Source organism: Hemisphaericaspora subhashii (genome assembly GCF_019202705.1).
Source record: "Hemisphaericaspora subhashii strain CBS 10753 chromosome Unknown scaffold9, whole genome shotgun sequence".
Lineage (NCBI taxonomy): Eukaryota > Fungi > Ascomycota > Pichiomycetes > Serinales > Debaryomycetaceae > Hemisphaericaspora > Hemisphaericaspora subhashii.
The window spans coordinates 14,754-36,782 of record NW_026057206.1 but is presented as its reverse complement, the minus strand read 5'-3'; the positions used below and the strand labels follow the sequence as shown (position 1 = coordinate 36,782).

The following is a 22,029-nucleotide window of genomic DNA, read 5'->3' as shown; positions in this document are numbered from 1 at the left end:
ACTTAGCAACCACAAATACGTATTTCAATACGCAGTATTCCATCCCCATGTTAATCAAATTGATAGATCAATGTTAGAATGTGATGGTTAGAGAAGAGAGATTACTTTCCACACTAGTTGAAGCAGATTGAAAGAAGGTTGAAAATTAGCCGTCCAAGGAAGTCCTTTTTGTAAACTTTGCAACCACAAAGAGGTTATAACACAAACTGAAGTTTCTCACTCTGAATCTAATTCAAAGGGAAATTATGGTACAAGGCGTGTATTCAGGGGTTCGGAATATCATGAACAGGAATCGGGGACCATTTGTGGCCCTTTCCGAAGTTATTTGTATTAGCCGCCCAATCATCAATTCCGTTTGTAAACTTCTGTTTGTAAACATCTTAACCACGAAAGCAAAGATCAACCCCATATTTCAATCAGCAATAAAATGATACACACCCGTCGCAGCATTCCTTGAATCACGTATAACATTGCCAGTCACGCGCTACCTCATTTTGATCATACTTTTGCCCAGTTTCACAACGGAAAGATCATCGGTAAATGGGAAGGTGGTAAATCAACAGTATTAGTATAGTTGTACGTTAATTCTACATAAACAGTATCCGGTGGCCAAAATAGATAGCATTATCTGTAATTCTATATAGAGAGTGATTCATAAACTTCTTTTTCCTGTTTTGTAAAATATGAAACCACAAAAGTAAACTTCAAACACAGTTTTCAATCACCATACGAAGAACTCTCGCAGCAACATTCTCTACGTCATGTAGAGCATTGGTCATAGCTTAGGTTGAATCATCAAAAGGTTTTGATGTTATTCAAGCATAAGTTGAACCTCGTAGGAACATATTGTCAGTTCTATTGTAAGATATATGTATTATAAGATTCATAATTCTGGATAAACCAATAAATATAGTCATGGAATCAGCTGTTGGTTAGATCTTATAACCACAAATACTTAGAGCCATAGACAAAATCCCAATCAGAGGGTGATCAAATGGAGAAAGAGTACTTGGAATACAGCCCATAGTAAATTTACATTCTTAAAATGAAGATCCTTAACAAAATATGAAATTCAAAAGTTCCCGTTGGGGAGACTTCATAAATTTTGGGAATTCTAGACTTCTTTTGTGGTTGCTAGGTTTGATAGAAATTTACAAACCCCTCTTTTCAAATACACCTTAGTTTTATTTTGTGTATGAAATTTTTGTGCAATTATAATAGTATAGTATGTAGAAAACTATACAAATCTGGGTGCAAATTCTTTGTGGTTGCAAAAAAACTCAGGTATAAATAGACCTAGAAATCCCCTAGAATTAAATTTTTTTGTTTTCTTCTTTTCTCTCTTTCTTTTTCTTTTCTTCTTTCATTAATTATCTCTTTCCATATTATCACATCTTTCTGTCAATCATTTCATTACTCATTCATCCACTTCTTATGTCATCGATAATGTTGTTTTGTCTACTACCTTTTGCCTCATATTCATTTATTCATTGCTTGTTCATTCTTTTATCCATTCATAAATTTGTTCCCGTCACAGATAGTTCCTTCTTATTCCATTCATTTTTTAGTTCATTCAGTCAGTCAGTCAATCATTCTATCCCACATTCCATACATCATTTGTCTTCCGTCATCCTTCGTCCATCCATCCATCCTTTTTCACTTATTTCTTATATTATTCCATCTAACAAGCCGTCTGTCACCAACTGAGTTCACAATATAACCTTTCAACTGCTTCTTTGTCGACAGTTTTCTCAGAATATTGGATGGTATGGTACAACCTTTTCAGCACTTGCAGCTTCTCTTTGTTGGATTAAGCAGCTCGAAATATGATGGCATTGAAGGATGGAGACAATCAAGGAAGGGACAATGACTACCTGACTGAATGAGCAAACGATGGATCACAGAAGGAGCTAATCTGTGAAGGAATAGATAAATGGGTAAAAGACATGGATATGCGAATGATGCAGTATGGGGCATGTGGTGTAGGCAGTGGGGGGGGAGGGGGGCGGGGCAGGGCAGGGAATGTGGTGTAGGTCCGGGGGCAGAGCATGTGGGTAGTGGAAACTATGATGCTCAAACCTGTGAATTCACCATGCTTCATATTCGTAAACTTACATGTGTCAACTTCCATTTGTAAATTTCCAACTTCCATTTGTAAACGTCATCGGTAACCTTCTCTTTGTGAACTCCTGTTTGTGAACCTCTAAACTTCCAGTTGTAAACTTCAGTTTTTGTACACTTCTGTTTGTAAACTTCTATTTGTAAGCTGTACAACCACAAAGCGAACTTTCAACAGCCTGTATTCCGGCCCAGATGTTACTCAAATTTATAGATCAAGTTCAGGTTGTAATTATAAGACAAGGGAGATTAGTTTCCACATGAATTGTACCAATTGAAAGTTTGCCGCCGAAAAAAATCCTTTTTGTAAACTTCGTTTTGTAAACATTTCAACCACAAGCAGATATTTCAACATGCAGTAGTTGCACTACATGTTAATCAAATTGATAGATCAACGCCCGAATGTGATGAGAAGAGAAGGGAGATTACTTTCCACGTAATAAGAAGCAATTTGGAGGAGGGTCGAAAATTAGCCGCCCACAGAAATTCCTTTTTGTAAACATCTTTTTGTAAACTTTACAACCACAAATAGATATTTCAACTAGCATAGATTACTTTCCATATGATTTGAAGCGAATTGGAGGAGGGTCGAAAATTAGCCGCTGAGGGCAAATCCTTTTTGTGAACTTCTTTTTGTAAACTTTTCAACCACAAACAGATATTTCAACAAGCAATATTTCAACCACAAGTTAATTAAATCAATAGATCAACGTCAGAATGTGATTGCAAGAGAAGGAAGATTACTATAAACATGATTTGAAGCGAATTGGAGGAGGGTCGAAAATTAGCCGCTGAGGGCAAATCCTTTTTGTGAACTTCTTTTTGTAAACTTTTCAACCACAAACAGATATTTCAACAAGCAATATTTCAACCACAAGTTAATTAAATCAATAGATCAACGTCAGAATGTGATTGCAAGAGAAGGAAGATTACTATAAACATGATTTGAAGCGAATTGGAGGAGGGTCGAAAATTAGCCGCTGAGGGCAAATCCTTTTTGTGAACTTCTTTTTGTAAACTTTTCAACCACAAACAGATATTTCAACAAGCAATATTTCAACCACAAGTTAATTAAATCAATAGATCAACGTCAGAATGTGATTGCAAGAGAAGGAAGATTACTATAAACATGATTTGAAGCGAATTGGAGGAGGGTCGAAAATTAGCCGCTGAGGGCAAATCCTTATTGTGGACTTCTTTTTGTAAACTTTTCAACCACAAACGCAAAGTTCAAACCCAGATTTCAATTACCAATAAAATGAAATGTGCTGGTGGTGAGATCCCTTGCATCACTTATAAAATTGCCAGTAGGTTATGTTGTAATATCAAAGGTTTCAACTTTTAGCTGAACCATTGTTGAACCACATGTAAGGAAATTTTCACAAATGGATCAAATCCTCAGTATTTTTTCACAAAATTGATATATATTATTAGATAAGTGATGAAATAGACCAATGGATAGACATTCCCTTGATTAGACCTAGTGGGAGGGTCGAATTGACGTCTAATCAGAATGTGATCACATGACAAATTTCACATGACTTTAGCGTGACTTTCTGTTGCCAAATATAGTGCGTCTGGTTTTGTGCTACTTATGTCACGTGCATCTTATCACATGATTTGCACGTGGAATGCGCCGACGGCCCAATTCGGTAAGACTTTTTGATGCACCTCGCGACCATTTGGCACAGTTAGTTAGATCATGCACCGCAAAATTGTCTTTTTTTTTTGTAATTTTAAGATCTAATGTTCGACCCATGCATTGGAAATTAAGATCTATTTATGCTAAAACATATAAAATTTTAAGAATAATGTAATAATTCAAATTTTATATTAAGCTTATGGCAATATTTGCTTGTTTTTATTATATTTAGTCTTGTTTTACTTTAAAGTAAAATCGATTCTGGTGCCAATTTTTGCAGTAATGGCTATCTTATTTTAACATCCACAGCTAAACTATAAGAAGGAGAATTTTTAGCATTTTTCCCAAAGTCTATACTTTTTCCTATGTTTATTTAGAGTATACAAATAGAATGTATAATTAGAGATAAATTGGAGGTAAGGCGTTAATGGTACGTAATTATTTCTGTATAAAATTTGTAATTATCGTTTTTTGCAGCCCTGAAAACGTTGTGATGCAAGATCTTTGCGAGAGATCAATATTTAAATGTTATATTCAAGTGCTGTGTCGTTTAACAAGATGATAGACTGTCCGGATCAGTCCAGCTTAGTTTTGGTAAGCTATAGACACGTATACACGCCTATTGATTTAATGAAAAACAAAGGTGGAGATTTAAGAAATACATAGAAGAACAAGCGAAACTTGCTTTGGGCTCACAAGATGTTTAATGTAATTCATTTTATACTTACTATGTAGGGTATAAAGAATATTCTTTAGCCTCCCCTTGAATTTGCAGCTGGAAACCAATTTATGGCTCCAGCTGGCGACGTATATTCTTTCGACCAACATTATTCTGATAGTCGCTGATTTCGATGTCTAGTAAAGAATGAAAGAGTATTTCAGGAAACCAACAAGGCCCCATCGCTGATGTATCCCACCACTATACAATCTATTTAGGACACTGGTATAGCCTATCCCGGCCATCTTCTTTCCTACTGACTACAAAATGTTAGGAGTACCCGTTCCTAACTCCCAGGACACACGTTTCAGATGTTTATATAAAACATATAATGATTTCTACTATACAACGTTCACCAAAAGAGTTGCTCCTTTATCTCTTATTTTTTTGCTTGATTTCTTCGTCTTTACTTGCATGTAACTTAATGACATTAGGATAGTCAGGTTTATTTCCCATGTGTCCCAATGACCAATCATAACTAACTGCGTATGCAAATATGCTACCGTTCTTATTGAAGGCAGTCGCAGAAATGGAACCCGGTAATACCGGAAATGATTTCAACCTTTGCTTTGCATCTTTATCCCAGAAGCAGAAGGTGCCATCCGATCCTGCGGTACTAAAAGTTCCATAAATTGGATGAAATGCAATTGAGTTTACTGGGTATGCTTGGGATTCGGAATTTGCACTGGAACGTACAACAGTCGAGGCGGAAGTTGTGCCTCCTTTTCTGTGACATTTAAATGAGAATCCAAACTTCTTTTGTTCATTCTCGGTTATATACTGAATGGCGCATCTTCCTTCAATTGAACCAATCGCAAATCCATTGGCCTGCGGATAACAACAAATAGTTCTTGTTTGCCATTTTAAAGGCGATTGATAATTCTTGAAAATCTGCTGAGGATTATTCAAATCGATTACGCTGATATGTCTATCCGCACATCCAACAACTAATAGCTTCTGTGAGGCGTCCATCGCGTACACTCGTTCGGGCAATTGAACAGTCGTCATCGGTTGAGGAGATCTCATATCCCAATACCTCAAGCTCTTATCCCATGACCCAGAAACCACAACTTGAGTATTCGTAGGTCCACATTCAACATATCTAACCGATCTCACTGGGGCATCATGTTGTCCTATTTGCTGTGTTTGTTGTGTTGCCAAATCGAAAATCTTCACTTGATGGTCAGCAGCACCACTGATTACTTTCGTTCCATCTGATGACCATCTAGCAGAAAAGACAGGGGCGTCATGTTCAAAGAGCGCCCGACCTTGGTTGTTACCCGAGTTTGGATCTATTTCATAAATTCGGACTTTTTTATCCCAACTTGCAACTGCGAGAAGATCTTGTTGTGGTGAAAAGGAAAGATCAGTAATAGAATCTTCAGGTGCATTATTTATTGTGATATCATTGATCAATTCTTGGCCTGTTGATGCACTTGATGATGATGATGATGTTGTACTTGCCCCTAAGAATGACATATTATCTGTGGAAACTAAAATTAAGAACAGGTTCAGTTATTGATGATGTGACGATTTGGGCTTCACACTTTTTTTTTTTCAATCCGCATTCAAGTTAAACTGCGAAAATGCTTCGTTCAACTAACCTGTAAAATTTGTTCAGATAAACAGAACACTTCACCGATTTGGTTATATACAATCCCCCAAATGATTCCCTTTCCAACATCCAGTGGTCCAGAAGTGACTTATTCCATAGATGACGATATTCCAGTCTTACGATATACCAACCTAAATCCACCAACGAATGCAGCAACGCCCAAAGTGGTTAGTAAAACTTATGAACAACATACGTACATCGACTGGAATCATGAAACGCTTGCGATACCCCATCATTCTTCGTCATATATTTCTCGCAAATGGCTCAGCATTGGTATACTGGCTATCCTTGTAGGGTATGCGACTGCCGCAATTCAATTGATTTCAGTTACTTTGAATGATTTCAAAAAAGGTCTCTGTTTGAGCGATAGTGACAAATGGTCACTCTTGAACCCGTACCTGACATGTCCAAGCAATGACTGGTATGAATGGTCAAGATTCTTTTTTGATTCAAAGAATGAGCTTGTAAATTGGCTTTTTAATTTTCCAATTTATTTAGGAATTGCCATTCTATGGTCTGCAATTGCATTGCATATCACAATCAATCGTGATCATTTAATTAAACAATCAGGAATTCCAGAAATCAAGTTAATCATATCTGGTTTAAATTTTAATGTAAACCAGTACTTAGGATTGAAAACCTTGTTCTATAAAGTAACGGGATTAATGTTGGTTGTCAGCTCTGGTTTATGGTTGGGCAAGGAAGGACCATTGGTCCATGTGTCATGCTGTATATTTAACGTCGTGTATTCTTTGTTGATGCAGAGGAGTGGTAGAGTGAATGAAGCAGTTCGACGAGAAATACTTAGTGCTGCAACAGCAACCGGAATTTCTGTTGCTTTCGATTCTCCTATCGGTGGTGTATTGTTTGTCCTTGAGAGTATGCCCACTTATTTTATTCCCACTAAAATAATGTGGAACTCATTTGTGTCAGCTACCCTTGCGGTTGTCATCCTTACTGGATTTAGGCTATTTACAGACGGGAGAAATTTTTTAGAACAGGATCTATTCCAAGTTAGTTTTGGAAACTTCAGTTGGTTATTTTTAGAAATTGTCCCTTTTATTGTATTGGGTGTGTTAGGTGGTATCTATGGGTTTTTGCTTATCAAATTTAACACTTATTATACAGATGTCAAATTTCGAAGAACGATAAGAAATAGAATATGTGAATTATTTCAGGTGCAGCAAAAATGGGGCAAATATCTAGAAATAGTTGCAGTGATTGTTGTAACAACTTTATTAAATTTTCCATTTTCTATTTCCAAATTACCTTTACGAGCATATTTGAAGTTGCTATTCAAAGACTGTGCTAAAGAGTCAGCTTCAGATTTAAACAGTGATGACTTTTTATGCCTGGGAGCACATCTTGTTACCCTTTTCAAATTGCTATTCATATTGATACAAGGGTTCTTTCTTACTGCTTATAGTTATGGATTGGATATACCAGGTGGGATTCTTTTGCCTTCTCTTGTTTTGGGTGCAACTGCAGGGAGATCACTAGGTATTATTTCCCAATCCTTGCAGGCTGCTGTCAATTGGGACTCATTGGCTACATGCACTGAAAAATCTTGCTTAGTTTCCCCTTCGTCCTATGCTGTTGTAGGTGCGGCTGCATTTATGACTGGAATAACAAAGTTGACCATGTGCGTAGTAGTTATTATATTTGAGATGACTGGGGCAGTGACTTATGTTCTTCCTATAATGTGTGCAGTGATGATCTCAAAATTTGTGAGTGATTGGCTATGCCCTGTTAATATCTACGATAATTGGCTTCAGAATAGTTTCAATCAAGGGGATAATGTTGAATACTCCAAAGGATTTTCTAATGAAGGAAAAGGCTCCGGTTTAGTATCATTCTCTACATTATCTACTACCATTAAAACAAAGTTACCTGACATTGCCGTTAAGGACTTAATGATCCCTTTGAAAAGCACAAAGTGCCTCTGCTTGATTCCCAAAGAAGAAAATAATACCATTAATTCGTTGTACAGCTTAATAAATAATGACAACCATGAAGGCTACCCTTTAATTGTCAATTATGAAAGTCCTATATACATTGGATATGTTTCGAAGATAGAGGTGATGAAAAGAATTAGCCAATTGGATGATGACCCAAATCTGGTTGTATCATTTCAAGTAGAGAACCTTCCCAACAGTATACTATCCATGCAACTACATTACGAAAGAAATTTTGTGAATGCTGGCTTGATCCAATTGGAATTATGCGTTGAGAAGCCAATAATCATAGCAAATGAACTGGCCCCAGCAGTATTAATATCCGAAGAATTCGAGAAATTATTTTTGAATTATCTAGTTATAACTGAAAAAGACAATCATGGAGAACATCTTATGTGTGGCTTTATTGACAGATTTATTTTGGCTAGCTTAATTAGTGATGAATTTAAAGAGTTGCGAGGTAGTCAATTTGACTACATTTCGGGCTATGAACAAGGTAACAATGACAGCAATGAGCATTTAAGTCTCTCCAATTTAAGGATGAATAGAAAGTCAATTGAACTAATTACATAGTGCTGCGTTGGTGCTTGACATCCTTTTCACTGGATGGGTCAGAACAAACTACTGTCTTGGACGCAAATTCCCAACTTTCAGTTCTTTAGGTTTGTTGAAAGTAATAGACATTCAACTTCTTAGCAGATTTAATCTATAACGTTAAATGCCTGAAGATGGTAACATCCGACTTTTAGTAATACTATCTCTCTTGCATGATGAATGTACTACAGGTATTTGCCAAACCGGCTCGGGATGGTCTCAATTAAGGCATCGCCTCAAACTGGAAATAATGTTGAAGATACAATTTTTTCCAGAAAATTGGTAAATTACTTTAAAAGGGGATCTGTATAATTTTCTTTCCAATTTAGTTGATTTAACAATTTTGATTGTATTTAGTAGAATTCGAACCAATAGTCCATCATTTCTTTCACATACCTCCTGGGTATACGGTATGGTGGTAGTGTGACTGTTGGAAATGTATTGGTAAATTGTGTACTACACGACACCAATTTGTCAACAGAAGAAAATAAAACAAAATATTTCAAAACGCGTCGGCAATTATTTAAACCCAAAACATTCACCTTCATCCCCACAAACCTAATGAAAAAGAGTATCCTTAAAGACAACACTTTACCATTGCCAAATAGTAATCGGAGAGTATCCTTTGCACCAGATGTTACACTTCATAAATTCGATCTCGTCTCCAATAAGCGAAGAAAGACTATAAGCTCCAATGAAATAACAAGTACCAGTTCAGACCTAGGGAGTGCCATTTTCGGTACTTCAGATGGTACGAACAAAGGGTACCTAAGTCCAGTTACTAGGGAATTCAATCAAAATGAGATAGGAGATGATCATGATCTTTCAAATGGTTATAACGAGGACCTTTCAGACGTGTCAATGGAACTTACCGGCGAAATACATTCGTTGATGGAAGTTTCAAAACAGCAAAACTCCGAAACTCGTCAATCAAATTCCAATACCTCACTCAGTAATCCTCCTATTGCAACTTCTGACGAAGGAAAGGAACAGACTGGACTCTTGCCACAACCACATCATTTTGGACCAGAAGCCAAAATTGATGATGAACAAGAAATTACAATGGATATCACTGCTGTATTCACACATACATCCAGCGGAAAGGCTGAATCAACTTTTGACACATCTATTCAAAAATTAGAGAAATCTGGTCCCCAGTTCATAAAGACAAATGAAATAGAGAGTGTCGATCATATTTCAGGCAATGAAGGCAAGCAACCCAGCGCGAACGCATTTGCTAAAAATAGTCTGTCTTCACATAATCCATCAGCCAAAGATTCTGAAACTGGAAATAATGAGGATGAGCAAAATAAGGAGAACTTACCGGAAGATTCAACTATGACTATGGAGCTTACGCGTGTCCTCTCAAACATCCGGCCCAATCATCAGGGAAAGAATTTAAATTCCAATGTTCAACACATGTCCCGGAAGCATTTGATATCTTGTCCGGAGAAAGGTTCAAGTAATCTTAGCAATGAAGCTTTCGTGGGCAAAGTTCCTACCAACAGCCAGTCTCGAAGTGAAGATTGTGGAGGAGACAGTCAACCTATGGAACTCACTCAAACCATTCCAAAGATAACGAGGATATCGGAATCAAGCAGGATGACTAGTTTTTCTAGGTACGTACCTGGTCGTGAAGAAGACTTAACGCCAAAGCATTCCAGAAGTTCGCTGCCTTCTAAAGAAAGTCACATCATCTATTCAACTAGCCAGCCAAGTGGAGTCTTATATTCTGATAAACCTGAAATGGCTGAAAGCGAGATTGTACATATTGAGTCAAATAGTGAAGCGAACACATCTGTCTTGGGACCCGACTTGTCTGGTCTTGAAGAGCAGGTTACAACGACGATGATACCTCTTGCCCAAGTTTCTTCAAGCAATGAGCACTTTGATGGTAATGCTGGTCGTGAAAATACAGAGGGGAAGGAAGCTCATATCCCAGTAACATTTTCTCAATTTATAAATGATATCAATATACAATTTTATGATGATATGGATCTTAATATGCACAGATTGGGTCGCTTTCGAATTAATAATGAAGTTGATCTGGCCGAGTTAGGAGACTATGCTTTGGCTCTACCAAAAGTGGAATTATTATCTTTACTTGAATTCATAAATGATGAACTATGCAAAAGTATAGCAGAAGGGCAGAAGTTATATAGTGAGCATTGTCACACTATCGGAACTAGTAACCCTCCTATTATTCGTGAATATTACGAGGCAGATGAGGATAAAAAAATATCAATGGTTCATAAACTTCATATGATTCGTGATTTCACAAAGTTGAATGCACAAAGAAATTGGTATGATTGGCGAACTCAATTGTCGAAAACATTGCTAACCAAGTTGAATGAAATGCAGTTCTCGAATGATCGCGCAGAGCTCAACCAGACTATGGATAAATTCAAAGATATCAAAGAGGGACTTGCGAAATCGGTATCCGGACTAAGACAGAAGTTATGCTTGGTTTCGGACCTCAAGTCAAAGGTTGAATCGATGAATCTGAGTAGAATAAAGGAGCTCAAGGAACAAATTCTCCACAGCAAGCAAAAGCGATCATTGGCTAGAACGGCTCTCAATACGAAGACTGAAGAGCTTCATCAAAGCGAGCAAACGTTGCTTTTGAGTCAAGAGGACAAGTCTCTATTAGAAGACCAGTTGGCGCAAGCTGAGAAGCAATTTCATGACACAAAGCGCTACGAGTTTATGGAGATTAATTTGTTGAACCACAGGCTCTATTGTTTGCAAGGGTTGCTTAAGTTGAAATTGAACGGATTTTCTGAGCGGAGCATTGTTGAATTTATTTTTGATGGTGCAATTAGTTGCATGTTTGATAGTAAGAATAACGAGCTTAGGTGTTCACTGCTAGAGAATGCTCTAAAAACTCCCAAACTACTCGATGTTATTCCTCGCTTGCCAGCGTTGGCTCCATGCGAATCTTTGATTGGTAAATTCCTACATTTTAGGATGCAATGGAAGTGGCTAAAACAATTAGACTTAGATCTATCTAGGTTTGCTGCCTTTTATCCAGTTCATGTTGAAATTGATGAGCAATCTATTCAATTCACAATTAAATACTATAATTTTGAACATGACTACAAACTACAAATTTTCGGCAAAGTGTCCTTATCTAAGTTAATAAAATATGATGTACATTATGGTCTAATCGTGGAAATGAAAGGGTCAAAAAAGAGATTAAGTAATGCCCTCGTATGTAAGCACTTGTTACATGATTTGCCTGAGCTATCATTAAAAGGCGTAGTTATAAAGTAGGTAGTTATAAATAATACAACGTTTAGTGTGTAACACCAAGAAGTATGGTAACCCCTAGGCAGACAACCATGACAGCAACACCCCAAATGCTCAATAATAACCCTCCGTACTTGCAAAACTTCTCTAAACAATTCAATTTTGTAGCACCGTTTAACGGCTTAATCAACATAAAGCCAAATAATCCTGGGAGTATGAACGAAATGGAGGTGGAGCCTGTCGAACCGACGAAAGCCAAGACGTGTTCCAAGGAGGTAACAGTAACGGCCACAAGATAAGACAAAACGACAATACCTGCAGTTATAATATAAAATCTCTTTGAGGTTAGTGGAACAATAATAGGATCGTGCCCCTCTGTATCCTGGGCTCCCTCCATTGGAGTAGTGGAGATGAAGGACTCATCGGCACCTATGGACGAATCACTTTGTATGGAATGCAAGCTTTCAATGTCCGAGCTCAAAGCAGTGTAATTCTGGCGTGATGGAGTATTGCTGGAACTACGAATTTTCGACGATTGTACTCCTTCTGTCAAAAAGTGTATCACATGATTGATTGAACCTCTACACGGATGGCATTGCAATGGGTACGATAAACTTACCATAATGACAATACTAAGCCGTCCAATTAATGATGTCACTGAATTCCTAGGATACATAGTAATAATATTCCCATTAACCGTATCTCCAAATGTCAAGTACCCAAAAATGCCAACAACTAAATAGGAAACACAAGCAGTAGATATGGCATTTCTGATTATATGGTTGGATTGTCTAGTTTGTGAGCCGTCCTCGTCACATGGCTTCAACTCATTGATAATAGCAAACATATTTTGATGGCACGTATATGCAAATACAAAAATCGGGAAGGATGACAACGTAGCTTTGACTGATACTGGCCCAATGTAATCTATGTGTTTATCCACAACTGGTACATCACGTAAAAGATAGTGCTCCATTACTAAGCAGATTAAGTAAACAACTGAGAATAAAGCAACAACACTTGTATACTTCAATGAATCCAATTTTTTTAAGAATGATAAAGGAGCTACTATCACTACCATGAACAACGTGATCCAAACATTACGATGCATCCAAAGTGACTCCGGTTTAACGTTCAAACTTTCCATAATCTTGGGCATTAAGTCTCCAATCACCACTAAATAACTAACACCTACACCGAAACACTTGATAGATATGGCCGAGTCAAACAAAATAGATAAACTAGGGTAGGTTAATTGTGATAGACTGAAATAAGAAACGACTCCTCGTTGATCAGTGTATTTGGCTACTTTATTCTGTAGATATAAGCCAAATGCTGATGTTAATGATGACCAAATAACAAGAATGCAACCAAAAAGGAGACCATTGCTCTTAATACCATAGGGCATTGCAAGGATTCCTGCCCCTATAATTGTGTTTAGTAAATTGATTGTCCCCGACTTTATAGTTGCTCTACCCATATTTGCGTAAAAAGCTCTTTATGAATTATATTTGTAAAATGAAAGAATGCTAGTAAAGTAATGAAAATATACCGAATGCCTGTAAAATCTGAATTCTAGCACTGCATGAGGTTATCAAGTTGATGTTGATATGTGCTAATCGACACTGTAGATTGAATTTATTTTAAGGAAAAGAAAAAGTCGTGACCAGCATCAAAAGTCATGCCACTATCTGCAGGACAGACTAACATCAAAACTAAAGGTCTTCCTAAATGCCACCGTCTTTCAACTGCTATAGCCTATGGTATTATGTTTGAAGCAGTCTTGGGGAGTTTAAAGAATGCATTTTGTATTTTCTTTGAATGATCTTGCTTATCTTCGTTTTCAATGTTCCGGGTTGATATTTTTATCAAAATTTTGGCAAAAAAGTTGCAGTTAGAAAGGGAGGTTCTCCCAGCCCAGTTAACTAGTAGCGTTCATTTGACAGATAGTTTGTATTTACCATATCAAGAAGCTCACGAAATAGCAATTCATTTAAATCATTTGAAAGAGCAAGAGTAGTACCTTACGCTTGCGATGACGACTTTTAAACGCATAGATAATGTTATATTTGGGAAGCATACCGAATAATTGCCGAACTATCTCACCAATTTGTAACAGCCGTAAGAGGAAATCATCTATTATATCACGGCACTTAAAATTGGAAACACTTTTCCATGATTATTCCAATAGATATGAGCAAGCTATTCCACGGACCTCAATCCAGACATCTATTGAACAATATAGTGGTATCTCATTTCAGACGAAAATGACCATCAGAGCTACTATTCACATAGTTGCTTATATACCAAGAATATTCGCGCCAATGGGAGTATCGTGACCAGGAAACGCTAGGAAATGCACATTTTCTACTGTGGAGTTTGGGAATACATTAATAATCAAGCTCTTCGCGTTCCTCAGTATTGAAGGACCAGTTTGTCATTGGAGTCGCTAGTCGCAATTAAACGTAGGGCAATTAATGCTTTTACAGCGTTCAACCTTGCTCTATTTCCGTTTTCGCATACAATAGAAATTCCAGAATGACAGTCTTTAAGCTCATGTATTTGCAAATTGACCTTTCCTGATAGTACCCGAGAAGCATCTTAAAGGAAATACTCATCCCAGGCAACATTCCAGGAGCCGAAGTTACTAAGACAGATTCCTTCAGAGCATAGATAGTCAAAAGTGCCCATTGGTCGCAGCAGAGGAACTAGATAGCTATATGTACCACTGAACCACGCATTCGAAGAAATCTCATGATTTAGCATTTTAAAGCTGTTTGATTTTACAATTCGACTTGGTACATCAGTCTCCAAGTGTCCGTTTAACTGTTGAACCACTCTCTGAATCACCAAATCACAAAGTGCGTGATAGGCAGATAACAATGGGTTGCCCGGCTCTAGACCCTTGATCCACAAGTTTGTCGGCTTCAGGGCTGTTGAAAACCATACCGAAGCCCCTGGCTCTGATACATCACCGAAAACAAAAAATCTAAACTGGACCGAGGTCATTCATTTTGGTTGTTCAAGGAAACGTTCATGCAAGTTATAATTATCGTCATTTTATAGGACGTATGCGGTATGAAACCAGCTAGGAAACAATTCACCCTAAGGGGACTCTCGAATCTTTGATCGGAGCTGGATTCCAAATGTGAAAGATAACATAAAGAAAGGCTATTCTGCAGGTGCAACAAAGAAGAAAGGATTTGGGTCGAACATGCACATAACGAAGTTGTCTTCCCGGATTCGAACTACCTAAGAGAGAGTGATAGCAATCCTAATAACACCAGATACAGTTTCATTAACCACAAGACGCATGATATAACCAAATTAGACTCGATTATTATGAAACCTTTATACTTTGGTCATATATCTATTCTCCAGTGGGCTATGCGTTACTTAATATTGAGCTCCGTCGGTGCTTCCTATTTCTCATTTAGATTAAGTGAGGTTCGTGGGAGGTTCGTATCGCAAAGAGAGAGTACCTCTCATAGCAAAATTGATATGCATTGATTGAGTATGTCTCCAGTAAGTATGGATACTATCATCGAGCCGAGATAAACTTTGCCAGGAGATCAACAGTAAAACACGTTTGACAACACTGCAAAGAAGAATTGAGTGTCGCCTATTGTAGCTAACTACAAAATTTATATAAAATTGGGGCAAACTTGCTAAGTAATACTAACACCAAATAAACCCTTTTCGGGAGAAGTTCTTTGGCGTCTTATCCCCTAAACTTAATCCCTTGCTTTTACTAATCGTGGCAAGTGATCTGTGGGCTATTGTGGTCTTTCGGTGTCGTAATAGTCACGAAACCGACATTTAGGAATATGATGAGTATGCTACCACAAAATCTATTTTGTGTAACCGGAATTATCACATGGAAGCGGGAATAACACCGGCTAAATAAACACCGGAAACGGAGCAGATGAAGCCGACGCCGGCGTACGATGAAGCTACATGCAGGAACTTTATGGACGGGTTTAAGGCACACCACAAACCCGATACGGCCGTAAGAAAAAAAAAGCTAAGACTCGTAAAATTTAGTATGAGGAAATGAATTTTGTTGAAATTTCGCACATGTCCGGCATATAAAATCGGCGATTTAAAAATTATTTTTTTGCACACTTCCTGCAAATGTTGTTAAATTCTTTAACTCTTGCAAGTGCGGGACTGCATTCCTGTATATTACTGTTTTGTTACACAAAATCCATTTGCGGAACTGCCCGATTTAGTATAGGCCGGTTGGGTTGTTCCTTTTCGGCGATTGCCTATTTTGGAATATAGCCGGTAGCACAAAATCCAAACCCGATTGCACAAAACCGAAATCTGGAGACCCGATGGGACAAAGCCGGAGTATAAGAAAATCATGTCATATAAAGAATAAATAGCAGTATGCCCGTTGGGTCGTCAGATTCAAAGAACTTTGTATTATATATTTACTTACTTAAGAGGATGGTGTTGGCTGGGTCGAAGGCTTTTGCATAAATACATGTAGCATATACGCTTAGTAGTTAATTATGACCAACATTGTACCGTCTTTTGAGTTGTTGGAATCGTCTTGAACAGACGTGTAGTAAATATAAGAGAGGAAGATCTGTCTAGCTACAATGGTGCTTATGTAAATAAGTTTGTATGGATAGGTTAGGTAGTTCTTTTTATGTTGAATTGATAGTAGATTTTCGTTTATTGAATTTGGCGGTATGGCAGAGCTGTGGAAGAGGTTCCCGTGTAACTTGCAACATTCTGTTAATATCTGAAGTTGCTCGCTACCTTTCTGTTATCCTGGATAAATATCCATGAATTTGTCCTATTTGAAGTCAGCTAAATCTTACAATCTCATAAGGCTAGTAAGAGGACTTATCTTCTTACACATATTCAAACCGTAGTCCTCTAATAGCGCAGGTTGTTTTCAAGCTAACACCAATTAGCGGATATGAAGCTTAGTACCAAGATTGGTCTCCGGAGTTTTCAGAATTACAGGGAACAATTAGGTACTCAAAGAGGCATGCTGCTATTGCGATCTCGATTGAAATGACCAACGTCCTTTTTTTGGTTGATATCTATTGAATATTCATCTTGTATCACAATTTTGATTCTGTCAGTTGTGGCATGTGCCATTTTATGGCTTATTGGGGCCCTCGAGTTATACATGTATAAGACATGCAATGTAGGCGTAGCCGCTGAGAAGCCTTAAAATAGTATTCTCGGAACACGTATACGTGGAGGAACAAATACGAATCACTTAAGTCGACCGGAATGGACACATACCAAAGGCAGCTCCGGTCCAGGTTGTAATTCCTTGTAGTGTAAAACTCGATTATACATCGACATCATTCAATGCGAATATCTAAGAATTATTGCGGTTCATTTTACTGTTAGCTCCTGCTGTGAATGTTGTGAATTCTACTGGCTGTGGAGCTGCATCGCTGTGTTATTGACCGCTAGATGCTTACCTTACGCAAATAGACATATAGCTGACAATAAGAGAGCCACTTTATAGGATTATTCCATTTGGATTGGCTAGTAATTTTCTAATCATCGGGTTGGGTCTTCTGGGGATTACTTTACAAGTGGACTTATAGAGCAGAAAAGATGTGGCACGTTTATCAACACACAGTGATGCTCTATGTTACAACCTACTCTAATATCGAGGCATTCCATTTCGTATAATTGTAATTATATTATGAGTAGAAAAGCCTTGGTAGATTCGATAGAAAGTTTGGTTAATTCTATTGGATTGAGATGGGTTGATATAGATTTGAATATCATCCAATTTCATTGCTTTGTATAACATGGCCTACGTCTTTAAGGCTTTATATTGATCATTTGGAGTTTGGATATGAGGGGTTGTTATATTTCCATTGATATTGTTGGACGAGGGACAAATGTTTAACAAACCATACATCCGTGTTTCTTGTTTGATGGAGTTTTCTCCGAGATGCCGCAACATTGCCAAGTTCTATTGCCAGCGGGGGTAGCACCGTATTTCATTTTCCCCGAGCTGTTGTTCTGAGATGTAATAATTACCTTCAATGTTGGAAAAGGCACGTCTGACGTGTGACCGTATTGTCCTAGTGGCTATTTTCCATTCTTGACGACCAGGTATTTATTTTACTCTGCTCTCTAATCAAACTCATAGATGGATGGATGGACGGATCGATGGATGGAAGGAATATAACTAGTATATTGTGACTTCTTAAGCCTGCCAGTTGTATCTCAAAAAATGGGCTGTTTAGGGTATTCAAATAATGACTTTTTAAGGTCAGTTCCGCACCTAGAGTACAGCGAAGCAGAGCTCAATTTCAAATACGCTGGTGTATCTTATAAGGCTCCGTTAATTTAAGTTTAGAAATTGAAAAGCAATATCTATCAAATATAGAGCCAGATTGATGTGGCTACACGTCTTGTTACCAGACAAACTGTGTAATGAAAAGAAAACATCAAATCGCAGTTCTGATAGCATTTGAATTCGAAAATTAGTGCATCGACATTTAGGCACCTTTCAAAGAATCGTGCAACACTAATGTATTAAGATCTAGAACATCCCTTGCTTTATAGGCATCGCCGTGCTCGTAGAAAGAAAAGTGCTTAATTCTCATCAATGACTCTGCAATATCTTGTTGTCTTTGCTATAAGATACGTACTGGCTTTTGACAGTTTCCTTGTAAAAGGGAATAATGAAGTTGGCAATGAGTATTTCTTATTAAGAAAAGGGCGAAAACGTAAATGGCAGCGTTATGAAGCACTTGCACCCTTCTGGCGACAAAATATGGCGATTATAAATCAGGCAACACAGACTGGATCTTTCTTGGGTGTATCTCCATGTTATTGGTGGTCATGAGTCTGAACAAGCGGCTAATCAGCGGTTCATCTACGGACGCAAACGACCTAGCTTCGGTATATATCTACGAACTACTCAAGCTCATAAACAGAGGTCGTAATATGAAGGTTAACTGTGACAGTCAATCCATGGTTCACCTATACCTGTAGATTTCTGTATCTAGGTGGCCCAAGAAATATGAATGTATTGTATTCATATTGGATAAAGATATTGGTTATCTCTACACCATTCTAGATGTGAGAATCTTCATACTAAAGTAGAAGGCAGTGGTCAGCCTATCCGCTAGATAAACACTTCAATCTTGACGTTATCAAGCAATTTTCTAATGAATATATTGTAAATAAGGCCAACCTTCTCCGCAAATGATCAGCACTAACTAGGGGACAAGCTATTTATACTCAATAAATCAATTACAAATAGATAATACCACTCTGAAGTTTCTGTAGCAATCAGCAAAGGGAGTTGTTTAGTTTTATTCCCTGGTCTCCAAACATTGAACAAGGAGAAAAGCTAAATGATTCTCAGTAGTTCTTTAACGTCATGTGCAAAGTGTACAGGTGGTGCCTTTTTTTTGTTTCTTTTTTGGAAATGATAGAACGAAGGAATCAAGAAAAAAAACACTTCGAATGATAGCTAATCCTTTTCTGAATACACACATTTAAATTTTCAACGAAAAGCAAGATATACGTATAGCTGATTAGTTAGAACCCAAGCTTGAAATTGCCAGTCTTCGTCAATAATCATAATACATATATTAATTATTTCTTCTGGAGATTGGGGCCTTATTCAATTCGAAAAATCGGACCTTTCTAAAGAGACCCGTCGAAAGACAAGACAATCCATATAACAATATATATCCATCCAGTGGCTATAATTTAATCATATAAAGATGAGCCATCAGAATACTCCACATTTATATAACAAGAGAACTCCAAGCGGATTTGGAGAACAGTCGAATAGCACAAACAACGGCAGTGTTGTACTTACTACTTCTGGGAACAAGAATCCAGCAGCAACCTCCCTTACTATAAATTCAATGGGAAGTTCACAGAATGCAACGCTTGGTTCTAATACAAATCCAAATAAAGTGGCCCTTGATGCGTCATCTACCGTTTCAGATTCTCATGCGGCAAATGCGAAACAGTTGCTAAATGCATATGTGTATGACTTCTTAGTCAAAAGTAGATTGCCTCGTACCGCCAGAATATTTGTAAACGAAGCAGAGGTCCCATCGATAAAGGGAAATCAAAATGTGTCTGGTCGAAACTCACCACAAGTAACTCAACATAATTTATCAGTGCAACAATTTCAGAAAGAGCATAATTTGCCCAGTTTGACCATGGCGATGGATTCATCTCAAGGATTTCTTTATGAGTGGTGGCAAGTATTTTGGGATGTATTTCAAGCTAAGAATGGAGGAAGCCAAATCAACAAACAACATCTGAACTATGCGCAACAATATCATCAAATGCAACTTTTAAAGCAAAGGCAGCAACAACAAGAATTGGCGATGTCACTACCAGGTGCAAATCTTTCAGCTTCTACGTTACTTGCTCAACAACAACCCCCCGTTGTTCCTTCAACAGCAATGGCTGTACCTCCTAGTGCTCCTCAACAGCGTCCTCTCCACCTTCAACAACAGATTGGTCAGCAGTTCCTGCCGCCGGTAAACATTCAACTTGCAAGTCAACAGCAACAGCTAGCGAACCATCCAAATACACATGTGGTTGATCAGCAGAGGATTATGATGATGATGAAACGAGATTCGCTTTCGCAACAGCAACAACAACAAGCAATTCCTATGAATTTAGACACTCAGCAGCAGTTGGCAACCGGGGCCCCTAATCTAAATATTCAACAACAGCTATTCCTTCAAGAGCAAGCTAGACAACAACAGCAACTGCAGCAACAACCGCAGAAGACGAGAATTCAACAGCACGCTCAGACTCAAATGAACAACCTACGTCAACAGGTTGCGGCTGGTCAACAACAACAATTAAGTAATCTGGCTCTGCGTGGAGGATCATCTAAAAATTCGCCAGTTCAAAAGCTCAGTCAAGTGCCACAGCAAGGAGTAAGTGCGGGTTTCCAGCAACAAATGAATCAGCAATTTTCACAGCAAACCCCAGTCATGAATGGGCCACAAGGGCAAGTTCCTCTTAATGCCCAGGTGGGAGGATTGCAACAGGCTAGATTGCCAAACAGTGGTAATAGTCCAAACATGACGACGACAAGCCATCGGAATCCTTCTAACACGGATGCATTACAAGATTATCAAATACAACTAATGATATTAGAAAAGCAAAACAAGAAAAGGTTGGAAATTGCAAGAAGTAGCGGTACTTCAGACACAAATTTAATGAATTTGGCTCCTCAGGCTCAGCAACAAGCTGGAGGTCAAACGAACCAGAGACCTTCGCCTTCCACTACGAATAATTCTCCTTTGGTTAAAAACAAGCTGTCTCCTTCTATGCCTTCGAAAAAGTACAAAAAAGAACCTCAAAAGCGTGGAAGGAAGGGAAGCGCTGCATCAGTTGCTGTCGCAACTGGTCAACAGACGCCAGTTGTCTCGCAGCCTTCTAGCGAAGTCGGCGGCCCGGATCACAATGCCAACATCACGACAAAAGGAAATTCAAATACTCCAAGAATTCCTAAGAAAGAATATAGTGGAGTGCCGCTTACACCAGTATCTGAACCCAATGAGACAAAGAGAAAGAGAAAAGGTAGCGCGATATCCGAGTCTCCAAAAAAGCAAACCACTGCAAGTAAAATAATCAAAAAGGAGAAGTCTATTACAGAAGAAGTATCGAAAGAAAATCCAGGTTCAGCCATCAATGAAACTACCAAAAACGAGAAAGATTCCGGGGAAGGAATTCATTCTGCGTTAAATGATACCTTAGGAGCTCCTTCAGACCAAATATTTAACGTTGAATTATTGGGACCAACCACTAGTGAGAATAGTTCGAATTTCTTCAATCCAAATACCCAGCCTTCTCAAGGAGCTTTGGATGACATCGATTTTGACTTTAATCAATTCTGGGAAGGTAATGGAGGTGAAGAAGGATTGAATGATAGTATAGCTGGTTTCAACTGGGGTAATGTTGACACGGTCGAGAACAGTGGTGATTCGTAGAGGGTACTTGTAACCAAGTGTTGCTGTTAGAGTACAGTTATTCATTTCTTTTACGTTCTTTTATTGTTTTGATCGTCTTTGCCGTTTTAAAACGCAGAGAGATCCATCCCATTTATTTAGTTTTAATTGTATTATAAGTATTTTATTGTTAATTTCTACAGACA

At 38.0% G+C, this 22,029-nt stretch overlaps 5 protein-coding genes across 5 annotated transcripts; 3 read left to right on the top strand and 2 right to left on the bottom strand. All coding sequences in view use genetic code 12, as the record gives it.

Moving 5' to 3' along the window:
• Positions 1-4,850: 4,850 nt before the first annotated feature.
• On the bottom strand, positions 4,851-5,957 carry GLE2 (RNA export factor; the record flags this gene model as incomplete). The annotated part of the gene is made up of 1 exon (XM_049407180.1): positions 4,851-5,957. One exon carries the CDS (start codon positions 5,955-5,957, stop codon positions 4,851-4,853), a length of 1,107 nt encoding a protein of 368 aa, XP_049266307.1.
• A 186-nt stretch (positions 5,958-6,143) lies between these two features.
• On the top strand, positions 6,144-8,621 carry J8A68_000330 (uncharacterized protein; the record flags this gene model as incomplete). Its single annotated transcript, XM_049407169.1, has 2 exons — positions 6,144-6,972; positions 7,072-8,621. 2 exons carry the CDS (start codon positions 6,144-6,146, stop codon positions 8,619-8,621), a joined length of 2,379 nt encoding a protein of 792 aa, XP_049266306.1.
• A 582-nt stretch (positions 8,622-9,203) lies between these two features.
• On the top strand, positions 9,204-11,915 carry J8A68_000329 (uncharacterized protein; the record flags this gene model as incomplete). Its single annotated transcript, XM_049407158.1, has 1 exon — positions 9,204-11,915. One exon carries the CDS (start codon positions 9,204-9,206, stop codon positions 11,913-11,915), a length of 2,712 nt encoding a protein of 903 aa, XP_049266305.1.
• A 22-nt stretch (positions 11,916-11,937) lies between these two features.
• J8A68_000328 (aspartate/glutamate transporter) lies at positions 11,938-13,371 on the bottom strand (the record flags this gene model as incomplete). Its single annotated transcript, XM_049407147.1, has 1 exon — positions 11,938-13,371. One exon carries the CDS (start codon positions 13,369-13,371, stop codon positions 11,938-11,940), a length of 1,434 nt encoding a protein of 477 aa, XP_049266304.1.
• A 6,250-nt stretch (positions 13,372-19,621) lies between these two features.
• Positions 19,622-21,865, top strand: FLO8 (Flo8p; the record flags this gene model as incomplete). The annotated part of the gene is made up of 1 exon (XM_049407136.1): positions 19,622-21,865. One exon carries the CDS (start codon positions 19,622-19,624, stop codon positions 21,863-21,865), a length of 2,244 nt encoding a protein of 747 aa, XP_049266303.1.
• Positions 21,866-22,029: the final 164 nt, after the last annotated feature.